Consider the following 13,067-nt stretch of genomic DNA (forward strand, 5'->3'; position numbering starts at 1 on the left):
TATTTGGTCTTTCTCTTTCCCTCTGCCTCTATTTTTCTCAGCATTATTGTCTTTTCTGAAGAAAAAGGCATGGTATTCCCCAAGAGGGACAGCTTCGGTTTGGTCATTTTTGACTCCAGCAATGTTTCAGGCTTAAATTGATCTAGGACCCACTTGATTGTCTTTCTGGTGGTCCAAGGTATCTGTACAGCTCTCCTCCAACACCATATTTTAAATGAATATATATATTTTTAATCTGCTTCCTTCACTGTCCAATTTTCACATTCACACATCATAAATGCAAAGGTGTGAATGATCTTAGCTTTGGTCTCTAATAACACATCTTTGCTCTTGGTGATCTTTTCAAATTCTTCCATTGCTACCTTTCTGAAGTAAGTAAAATATTTAATAATTTCCATATCTTCACTATCTATGTTAAAGTTGTGTATTTTCTCTGTAGTCATGATTTTTGTCTTCTTGATGTTCAAATATAGTCTTGCTTTGGTCCTTTCTCCTTTCACTTTCAACAGAATTTATTTCAAATCATTGTTACTTTCAACTAGTAAGATGGTATCACCTGTATATCTTGTTATTGATATTTCTTCCACCAATTTCACTCCTCCTTCCTCTGAGTCTAGCCCAGTTTTTCATATGATATGTTCTGCATACAGCCTAAACAAACAGAGAAATAAAATGTACCCTTTTCTGACACCTCTGCCTAATCAAAAGTGATATTATCAGTTGCTAACCTACTAGGGATTGTCACTATGCTTTATAATGACATATTTAAAAATCTTTATAGTTTACACTTTTGTAAATTCATTTCACTTAATCTTTACAACTCCTGCTTGTCTTAAAGCTGAGGAAATGAAGTTAAGAAAGATGACTTCCTATGGCAACCAATAAGTTACAATGCTAAAGCTCTAAGTCCCATTAACTTTCCACGAAAATTTTACTTTCTCACATTTCTCTGAGAAGTTATTATTCCAATTTCTTTATAGAGTCAGAAGTACAATATAAAAAGCTAAACATACAATGAGAACATAAAAATCATAAAGGTTATATATTAATATGATTGCATATCTACTGTTCTATTTTTCTAAGAAATGTCTATATTAATATCTATATTCTTCAAATCATGATTAAAAATAGATCTGTACTATAATTTAATTTTTAGTTTGGATAAATTTTATAGGAAGTCTTAAGTTCTCAATTTTCACGGGCATTTAGAATTAGCATTTTCATGAACATTTAAACTCATGAATCCATATTTCTGGTATTTATATTTGGTATACATACTCCTGGATATCAAATTAGACAAAATCAATCAGTTAATAACATAAAAATCTATTTCATTTATCATATTGAAAATAGTAAATATAAATAATATTGATAAATATAAATTTAAATGCACAAAGTTAATTTAAGCACCAAATATCAAGATAATTAGATGTATTGTAGACCAGCTGGAAGTGCAAAGAATACTTCCCTTTGATATTGACTCTTCTCTAGATCAATAGCAGTTCCAAATGTAGCACAAAGCAGGCAAGATTTAACAGGGCCAAAATTATTAAGGCTAGTATGTTGTTGCTAGAGAGTTCACTAACAATCCCATCAATACAGTGTGGTTCATGGACGTTAGTAAGAGCTTCATGGAGCATTTTAAAAGAGAATGAGGTATCTCAACGGACTGATCTTAGTGGAAAAAATTTAATTAGGTAATAATAATCACATTAATTAAATGAAACTTTTAATTGAAAACCTGTTGGCATTTTAGAACCTGCTTCACAGCTATCCCTTAGCATTTATATTTAAAAAGTGAAGAGTTTATCTACATGGTGTTGAAGAAACATTTAAACATCTTGGAATCTGTATATAAATGTTTAAAGAAGTTTAGAAAGTGTGGTAGTAAAAGCAAATAGGATTTTCTGCTTGGAAATGCTGCATTTTAAAGATATATTTAGGAAAGAAAGAAAATTATATAGAAAATATTTATGGTAAATACATATAATTCTTGGAAAGAATGCAAAATAGTCATCTGGTAAAGCTTTCACAATTGCAACATTAACACTCCATGGACTGAATTTCTTACTTTATAGAGCTCTAAACGCTTACAGGGAAATAATGAGGTTTGTAAAATTATCTTGTTGAATGTTGTTAAGGAAAGTGGCATCCAGCAAGAGTTCTTGCAAGATTGAAAGTCCAAAATTGTATAATACAAATATAAAGGACCAATGAAAACTCTTATTGTCAAAATTAGCATAGGCCATATTTTAGACTATGTTTTACTAGTTGTTCAAAATAGGTTAATTAATTATCGCTATTTTTTTGGTAGCTTTTAGCTTGAACCAGAGGACATATGTTTAAAGAGACATAGACATGTATTCAAATTCAAAAATTCAAAGAAACATCGAAGAAATAGATCCATTAATTATTGATGGCATTAATCCAGGCCCTGGCCCTTTCTCTGCTGAATCTCAGCAACACTATCATCCAGTACTGTCTCCTTCACTTGTTCTTTAGAGCATTGCTGAACTCGAATTTTCTTCCTAACTCATCAATTTGACTGTGAGGCTGAACCCATTATATTATTTTCCCTTCTTCTGTTCCTTTCTTTTATCTTCTCTTTAAGCTTTTATCCCTTTTAGCCCTCATGGGTCCTGAATCCCACACAGGTAGCTACAAAGATTTATATTCCCTTTAAAGATATTTCATCACGCAGTTTCTGGAATCTCCTTTTATTCAACTAATTGGCAATATAGAAATCTCTCTGGTTAGTTTAAAAATGCAAAGTATAGGTATATCCGTGTTCTGACTCTATAAGTAGATATGAAAGAAGATAAAATACTGGCATATGAGTGAATGACTTCGAATAAGAGAGAAAGGGTTTTAGTTTTCCTTTGTAGAATATCAGAAGGCCAGGGTGGGTTTTAATATGGGTGAGAAGTTTAAGAGTGAAGTTAAAATAAATAGAATATAATACAAGTATTGGCAGGTTTTAATGGGCTAGACAGGAATTTTGTTAAGTGTCAACACAGACAATAGCTGAAGAAAATGACTTTTCATTTCCTTTATTTACTAATTTGTCTGAAATGTTGAGACAAAAGCTTATATAAATGCACAAGCATAAAAAATTATGGGATAAAGATAGATAAATTACACTTATAGTTATATTATGAAAGCCAAAATAAAATAGGAATGAAATGTGTTTTCTAGAATACAACTGTAAGCCACAGGACATCTTAAAATCCACTGGTGCTGGCCCCTCCTCTTACAGATGAAAAAAGTGAAGACTAGAAAAAAATACAACACAAATTTATCCAAGTTCACATTGCTGGTGTGTAATTATCTGTCCAACAGTAGCCCTTTGTTTAGTAACAAATGCAAGACACTATAATATTTTACCACATATTAATTCTTTAATTCTAAATATGTCAGGTTATGCTTATTATTCAGTAATTTTTTTTGAGCTCTGAATTGTGGTGTTGTATACACACCACATTTTATAGGAATCAAATATTGTTGCATGATAATTTCCTTTCTGCTCCTTCTCCTTCCAGAACTTGATCTGCTTTCTTGAACAGCATGAAGCCTGTTCCTTCATTTAGGCTAATGGTGGTGTAAAAAGGTTGAAACATTATACTTTCTAAACCAATTCCTTGTTTTGGATAGTATCCATGTTGAAGAGATTACCGCTCTTTTGGTGATCATCATCATCATCATCATCATCTAACACCTGCCTATACACCATGTACCAGGGATTGTGCACACTGCTTTAATGTATTATCTCATGCAATCTGTGCAGTCCACACAGCTGCTGGTAAAGAACTGTGTTTCAGAGTAGTACAAAGAACCGGCAACAGAGAAAGCATAATGGCAGCTGCAGTGTAACTGGGAGAATTGTCTCTGACAATTGGCTCCCGACTGGGTCTGAGGGCATTTCTTCATCAGTCCCTCACTTCAGTTAGCACCTGCTCTGTGCCGGGCAGAGTGCTCGGTACAGTGTGCCAGCTGAATGAGTGAACACCAGCCTGTCTTCCATGTGTGACCCTCACTCTTGCTCAGGGTAGGTGATTCTCTGTCCCATTTAGCCCTGTGCTGACTGTGCAAGAAGCTTCAGAGGTCAGAATTTACCACTTCCCCACCACCCTTAATATCTGCATCTTCTAATTAAAGAATCAATATCTGTAATAGTTTTCCACCTGAGACTGTCTGTTTTTTAAAAGCGATTTTTTCCAATAAGGAACTGATATAGCAGATCATCATTTTTTATTTCCAATTATAAAATGAGGAAACACGGCAAAGGGGATTTAAATTTATTTTGATTATTTGTTTTATATAAAAGATCAAGTCAATGAAAGAGTCAGAATTCATAAACTTAAATCCCATTTATTAGATTGTTCTGCTCTTTGTGCTATGCACTATACTTCAGATGGGAATTCATAAATGAACAAAATCTGAGATGTAGGAGTTCCAGAATGGATCTGCCACCTGCCAGCTAGCATTCAGATCTCAAAGGAGACCTGCCTGCACTTGTTTAATGGAAAGATAAATGTGTTCGAAGAACTGTTACTATAAATTCACTTAGAAATGGGATAGAAGCTATACTCACATTCCTTCCAGGTCTGAATTGCTGGCAGATTTGGTTCACCGTACCTCTGAGAGGTAATACATTCTAGCTAGATGGCAAAGTATGACTGTTGTTCAGAACTCCGTAATACCTGTTTCTTTTACAGTTTAAATGATGCTTAAGTTGGAGGGTTCTAGAATAAAATGAAATCTTCTCAGAAAAGTGCATGACTACTTTTTTATTTTTAATAGCAGTATTGGAGTAAAATGGACATACTATAAACTTTCCAAATTTAAATTATATAATTTTATAAGTTTTGACGTATGTATATACCCATTTTACTGTCACTACAATCAAAATATAAACAGATAGTACAACACTCTTAAGAGTGATTGATTACATTTAAATGTAAATTATTGCGTACAGCACTGGGTGTGTTTGGAGCCCAGGTTAAGGACTCAAACATGCACGAAGTGCTTAAGCAAAATGACAGTCACAAACATAATTCTGCTTGTCAATATAGAGAAAATAAGTTGAAAAGGCTGTTACCTGAGAGACAGAGCATTCCAAGAGACTGTCCTTTCATTGGAAAGGAAAATAACTTTGATAGTTTTTGAAGTTTTTAGTATATCTGAGAGATTTTATGTACCAATATTCTCTTCTGATTGTATGCAGTTCAGAATTGTCATTTCTAAGTATTTGCTTCATGCTCCATGCAAATAAAAGCTATTTTAATTTTTCTAACTCCTAGAATATCTATCCTAGAACTTTACAAAGTAAATGTTTAATGGTGATGATTATAGTGATCAGAAACAGAAATAACATATGTACTCAACATGGACATACTTGGTAATGGTGCGTAGTATTAGATTCTTCTGTAAATGAACTCTAACTACATTTTAACTATTCACAGCATTCTTTATTATTCCTTTTACATATTGTTTAATGGTTCGATTATACATATAAAATCAAAAATATTAAACAGTGGCGATTTTTATCATTTGAAACATTTGAGAACATCTGATTTCCCTGATTTTTCAATTATTTAAAAATGTATAGTGGACTTTTCCAGAGCATAAAAGAAATGTAGGCATATTTCATTGTTCTTTCAATACTTTAAAGTCTCATCAGACATGAGGTTACTTGAAATAGATGAAATAGCGCTGGGTGACTAAACCAATTTCAGTGGCAATAGCTCAGCTATAGAAATTAGCATTTGTCACTCTTCCATTTGCGTCTCTGTTGCACACTCCATGTCTAAAAGTAATTAGACTAAGTATAACATAAATGCAGCAATATGATGGTGACATGGTTAATGTATAATTAAAATGTATATAAAGGTACTTATGATCTTTTAAGCCACGTGTAGAAAGATCACTACAAATTTAGTGAAATGTGTAGGAATATATTGCACAATTTCAAAAGTTTGCAAAACAGTTTTTGACTGATAGAAATTTTTGTGGGTTAACTAACTTACTTTGGAAAGAGAAATAAAGTTCCAATTTCAATCTAGTCTGAGATAGGCTCTCAAGGGGGCTTCAATTGCTATTGCTAGATGCTTAACCTAGCAATGAGGCGTGGAAGTTTGCACTTAGCCATCTTTATCTATCTAGTTGCACTTTCTTCTGGACTATATTCCCAGGGTGAACAGATGTTCTAGCTTTCTGATACATGTGATCTATTTATATATCAATGAGTAATTATACTTGGAAGACAGAAAATAGAACAGATTGTTTTGTCTTCACCGCCGATTTTTTTTGCTCTGCTAAGCGTTTGTCTTTGCAGCTTAGAATGTGAATGACTACAACTTTACCTAACCCCCTCATATGAATTTTAATAGCCCTATTGAACACACATTTCATTTAATTTCATTGGTTAAATTATAGTTATGTTGAACCCTGAAGCTTTCTTTAGAGATATCTTTGATGTATAAAGAAAAGAATCTGACTTGAGAACCAAATGAACTTTAACTTGAATCTCAGCTCAGAGACATACTTACTCTCTATGGGACCTGGGGATATAATTGTCTGATATTCAGCAGAGCCTCCAAGAATATGAGACTTGCTACCATCAATTTCCCCTCCGTTGTCTCTTACAGTTTTGGCTTAGGAATATGGCTTTAGGGAGGTAGTTGGTTATGATAGTTTGGATGGTGATTCTAATACTAGGTGGTTCTAATAATAGGCCTTGCCTGAGTCTTGTTTTAAAGTCTTGTTTCTGAATCTTATTTCTGCTAGGGTCTTGTTATGATACTTCGAATGGTAGCTAAGAGCTAAACTTTGCTTGAATCTTGTTTTCTTAGTCTTGTTTCTCAAGGTGATGAGACCTTGAGAGAATTACTTTAATTTTGCCGTTTCAGTTTCCTCCTCTCTAAAATGGTAATAGAGAGATCACCTAAAACATGGTCTTTGTGAGAACGCGTGTAAAGAAATGAACAGTTGTGTGGCATAGAATAAGCATGCAATGTGACTTAATAGTAATAGTAATATAAAAGTGATGACAAAATAATTAACCTATATGTCTCCCCTACTTTTCTCCTCTTCTGTTCTACCTCTCCCTTCTTTCCTCCTATTTTCCACCAAGAGAAGAGTCAAGGCAAGGGATTATAGAGTCAGTATGAGAGGGTGGAAGATTTAGCAAGAGCAGCTCAATCAATCTCTACAATTTAGAGCTAAGGGTAAGAGAGGCCCTTTAAACCTGATCTTGAAAACATACTCTAGGACCTCTGCCTTCTAAAAAATCTGCTGAGCAGCAACTGTATAGAGGAAATCTCCTTTCATAAAATTGTTCTTGGTTAATTTTACTAACTTCCTAACTAACTTATTATTGACTCAATCCCATACAATGATGTATTTCTTTTTTTGTGAATTTATATTTATCAATTCTTTACAATCTATACCATTCCTTACTTGGCAGTGGATTTTTATTATGTGAATATTTATTGCTTATAAAAAGGAATACAGATTAATACATTTAAGTATTTATTGAAATTTCTTATATTTTATAACTTCAAAATCACTTAAACTATTTTGGTTTATTAAACGTAGAGCACTGAGCAAAATCCTAGAGAGAAGGTTGTAAACTCTGGACACATTGCCTGAATTCAAATCCAGATTCACCTCCACATGCTATAATCTTAGGCCAGTTACTTAACTGTTCTCTGCCTCAATTTCCTATTTGATACGAACTCAATGGATTTTCAATTGGATGATGAGAAATAAAGGAAATGATGTAAAGAGAATGTCACACACATAGTAAATACTGAACAAATGTTAATTAATACCATTACTAATATAAGCTAGATTTTCAAACATGCACTTTTGTAAAAATAAGAAAAACATTTTTGAAACACTAGAATTTTCTCACAACTTTTCAAAGTTGGAACAATTTGCATATGTACAATTTTGCAAAGAAGAAAAAAGTGAGTCTGACAGGATATCAAATTTAAATGGAAAATAAGTCCATATTATCACATAAAACAACTAGTCTAAAAGTAGAATAAGGAAAAGCACCTTAAATTGATGAAAATACATACAACACAGTTTCAGAAGTTCCATTTATAGCTTTAACATAAATTGGCATATTTTAAACTGGGAATTCAAGAAGTAATTCGGTCAACAATTTTTTTAACTACTTGCTATTTTTTCTTCAGTATTTAACTTATAGTTTCATAAATACTGTCTTTTTTATAATTACACTTAAAATCGCAAATCTCAAATAGTTTTATTATTTTAAACTGGGAGTTCAAGAAGTAATTCAGTCAACAATTTTTTTACTACTTGCTAGTTTTTCTTCAGTATTTAACTTATAGTTTCATAAATACTGTCTTTTTTATAATTACACTTAAAATCGCAAATCTCAAGTAGTTTTATTATCAACTAGTGTTTCCTCTGATCTTGAAGCTGAAACTATGTACCAAAAACGATTTTTTAAATTTTGAATTAGGTATAATTCCTTCCTAGGATTGTCATTTAAGATAAATTCTTATTCTAAGGTTTTCATATAAAATTTACATAAGATCATGTAAGTGAGTAGTAAAGCATGGCAAGATAGTAGATATTCATAGTCTGTTCTTCTGTGGAAATAGATAAAAATTTTCATCTTGGGAATAACTGCAGTGGTGTTTAGTAAACTTCCATCTTAAGCTAAAAAATCAAGAAAAAGAAAAATTAAAATTTTCATTACTAATTCAAAGAGTAATCACCGGTATCATTTTAGTGTATTTTCTTCTCTTTGATTTCTTTTTTTAGTTCTTGTTCATATAGCATGCAATATGGTGGTTAAGCATAGAAGCTATGAGCAGAGAAGCTATTTAAATCTAGGCCTCTCTCTAATTCTTAACTGTGTGACATTGGTTAGTTACCTCACTTCTCTCTACCTTGGTTTTTCCATCAGTAAAATGGGAACAATAGTAGTGTTTTTATTAAATCATTATCATGAGTGTTAAATAAGTTAAATAGCCTATATTGAGTACTTATAAAGATATATTTAATGGTTTATACTGGAAATACAATTCTGTATAATCTATTTTTACATTTAGCATATCATGCAATTTCTGATTGAACTATTTTTCAAACTATGATTTTTAATGATTATATAAAATATCATTGAGATATTTTTATTTTTTCTCATTTTGAACATTCAATAGGTTTCCACTTTTATCTATTTTTTTTTTTAACTGAGTGATGTATGTAGGCTTTGTTCTTATCTCTGATTTTCTTAGAGTAATTACTGGGTTAAAAAGAACATGGATTTTTTTTAAGGCTTCTTTGTGGTTCAAATTGCAAAATCGCCCTTTATCTTTCATTTAGTAGTGTCTGCAAGTGTTTATTTCTCTATACTTTGTTAACAGTGATATTTAAAACATATACATTTTATTTTGATATATCTTTTATAACTTAGTAAGTATTTATATGACCATCCATGTGGTATATGAAATATGTCCTCTGAATGTTAACTCAAGCCAAAGACAAATATCAGTCTAAACCTCAGGCTCATGATGCATGCCTGTATCAATCCCACTATTCTGGCTTTCACTATGCAGCCATCAGAATATGTGAAAGTAGTTAGCTGATATTTACAAAATAAAGGTTATGAATCTCAGCTATCTATCGCCAAGATTTATGAACTATAAAATGGCATTATTATTATGTTCTGTCACTGCATTGTGCTATTTAGCTCTCTTCCATTTTATGTGATAGAGCTCCTTAGGATCCATTTGCATGAAAGCTACCGTGTGTACTCATTTTGTATTATATTGTGGTAAACGCTATAATCTACAGGGTTCCTATTCATTTTGTAATTCATTTCACAGCTCACTAATTGTGTGAATGAGAAGAGGAAATATATGCTTTTATTCTGAAGCATGCCAAGCAGATGGCCCAAAGTTCATTGCTCCCAGCACTGTCAGTGTGGCCCTCTTCTGTAGGTAGTGAGCCTGGCATTGATCTGTCAAACACAATGTGAGGGTCCATTTAACACAGAATCTGACAGTCACTGAGCTTCTGGTTTGTTATGACTTATAAACATTTTTTTCTTTTTGCATCAACCTCTAAAGTGGTCAGTCATTTGAGCAGGTGCAAACACAGTAGAATTCATATTCCTTTTACTTGAGAAGCCAAAATGAATTTTCATTCATATGGAAATTTTGAGAAAAGAAAACAGTAGAGGGGATTAAGCTTAGTTTCTTGAAAAGGGATTAATACTTGTATTGAGATTCAGAACTGTAGCTTCATTTCTGAGATTGAAGCTTTTGAAGAATTGAATCGAAAAGATTAGGGTTTATATTTTTAAGTTTTTAGGTAAATCTCCCATCAAATCTCTTTTTTTGTTCCCGTACAAGGAAATTGGTTACTTATTTATTGTTATATACAATATGTAATTTTATGTAGACATTCAGTATGTTGGCAGTTGCATTCACTGTGTGTGTGTCTGTGTAATGAGAGGGTAAGACAGAGACAGATGTAGTAACAAAAATGGAATAATGAATGTCTTCACACATTTCTAACATCAACAGAGATACTAGACAATATAAAATGGGGTTATCACTTCCAGGAAGGAAGGGTCGGTCAAATGTTCTAACGGAGCTGGTATAGTAATTGGATCATATAATATCTTATCTAAGAGAAACAGAGCATGCGAAAATACTGTTTTCTTCCTTATATGAAGAAAAACTGGGTACATATTTCTCTCACCTCTTCCTTCTCTCTACTTCCAAATTGCCCATCATGGGTTTCACATGTTGTATTGACTCCATATTGCCTTTTTTCTTGGCTTTCAGACGGATGCCGCTCTCATGTATGATGCTGTTCACGTGGTGTCTGTGGGCGTGCAACAATTTCCCCAAATGACGGTCAGCTCCTTGCAGTGTAATCGACACAAACCCTGGCGCTTCGGGACCCGCTTTATGAGCCTAATTAAAGAGGTATGTTAGGAAATGCAAATCTGCCTTGTTTCTTTTGTCCTCAAGATGACTGCATTAAGAGTATTGAAGTTTTCCTAACCGGTGACCTTTTGCTGTTATCATTTAAATTAAACTTTCTTTTTCCATACAAGCAAAATTAACATTTTTACTAAATAATATGGCATAAAAGGGGGAAAATTACATGATAAATAAATGAACATCCTTCAAAATATCTATAATTGTGTAAACAGATGAAAATCTGTGATCTATAGTTTATTATATTGTTAATTTCCCTTTCCTGAATCTTTATGTGCGTTTTTTTTTTCATTTATGTGGAGATATAGATGTTTAAACAATGTTTGTTTATATTTTAGGCAACAAAATATGTAATGAATTTTTAGTATGAATGCCATTTGCACTAAATTAAAAACAAGCTGTAAATCTTAAATTATTATTTAGATCTATGGTTCTTAGATATAGTGTCTAGTTATTTTAATTATATTAACAGTTAACATAAAGCAATATATGGATTCATAAAAATGCAAAGCTTACTTCATATTGCATAATACAACCATTCTTATGGCCATACATCATTTCTTATTACATCTGTTATAGTTATAAATTAAGCATGCCTATGGTGAGAAAAAAAGAGAAAATTCTTAAAAGTCAAGTATGTGTGCGCACACACACACACACACACACACATAAAATTATATATATTGTGTTTATTGTTTATATTCTTCCTATCATGAAGGAAACTCCTTTGTCAACTTAGGATACTTTTCATTTGATTAAAATGGGAGTATTTATATGAAAGTTTAACTATGAAAGTTTAATCTTTGCTATGAAAAATCACAGGTATTTTTATCATAAGATTTTTCATTAATGGTATATAAGAAATCAGTTTATTATACAATAAATTATTCATCATGAAAATAAAAGTGCAAATAGGCTCATAATTAAGACTCTCCAGGTCCTTGGCAAAGAATATCAATGATTTTTCCTTGTCTAATTTTTATCAAACTCTTAGATGGTAAAATGATACTCTCTGAAGAATATACATTTCAATTATTACTCCACATTATACATTTACTTCTAGTTTAAAACAAACAGCATCAGAGAGCTGCAAACAGTGCACAGGTTGGCTAGTTGAAAAAATATTTTTTTTGAATGCAGCACTTGATTAATGAGGCATGTGTCAAACATCCCTATAGAAAGCAGTTGTATGAAACTCACTATTGTATTTATTGTAGGGTGTTATTGAGTACCTTGTCCACTAAATTACACTGTCCCCCCTTCTGAGCACCAAAAGGAGACATTTCTCTCAGGTCTCAGTACCAGGAAAAGCTGTGCTTCTCCTGGGTATTTGGTATGTCTTAAATTATGGACCCTGCATATTGTGTTTTCATCATATTTTCTTTATTCTGGTTGCTAGGAAGTTCAGAATTGAATTTGTGACTGAATTTTTTTAGTTGTAGAGTTTCACCTGATGTATATTTCCTTGTACTATCTCTATCCAAGATTTGTTTTACTATTCTTCACTTCTATTCCTGTACCCTATGATAGCATTGTCTATTTTTATACTAATATGCATTTTTGTTAATTACCTGAAATTATTTTTTTTGGAAGCAGTTGGGTTAAAAATAATTGTTTTTCTTGTTGGAGATTGGTTAACATGTTTAAGCTCAGTGATGACACTTTGCAATATGAATATAGATATATATTATAATTTTTTTCTATTTTACTTGTAATTTATCAGCCTAAAACTATTTTACAATACTTACACATAACTACCCAAGAAACACATGAAGCCTAAGAAATATAGTAATGGTAATATTCATTTGTAATCCTTATTGAAATATGCCTCATGATCTACTGGGCTTTACCTCTTTTGGATCTTGATATATATTCTTTCAAACATGATAGTTGTGAATACATATTACATTATTTAAATTTTTCATATATAACAATTATCCCAAGCTGTTTTCAAATGACATATAATGGGACATATATATTTTTGGCTATATAGCCAGCAGAATGGGAAACGTTTTATATTTTTGAAAAAGCCCGGATGTTTGCTCAACTTTGAGGGGTGAACCCATAATGTAAGTAGAA

The 13,067-nt window shown here is 32.1% G+C and overlaps 1 protein-coding gene across 1 annotated transcript in view; it reads left to right on the plus strand.

Moving 5' to 3' along the window:
• Window positions 1-13,067, plus strand: part of GRIK2 (glutamate ionotropic receptor kainate type subunit 2) — a 561,852-nt gene that overhangs the window by 318,450 nt on the left and 230,335 nt on the right. Inside the window, exon 8 of the mRNA XM_039871757.1 lies at window positions 10,830-10,979. Within this exon, the coding sequence (XP_039727691.1) occupies window positions 10,830-10,979 (150 nt within the window). The remainder of the gene's footprint in view (window positions 1-10,829; window positions 10,980-13,067) is intronic.

Source organism: Pteropus medius, unplaced genomic scaffold (genome assembly GCF_902729225.1).
Source record: "Pteropus medius unplaced genomic scaffold, Ma_sr-lr_union100, whole genome shotgun sequence".
NCBI classification, from domain to species: Eukaryota; Metazoa; Chordata; class Mammalia; order Chiroptera; family Pteropodidae; genus Pteropus; species Pteropus medius.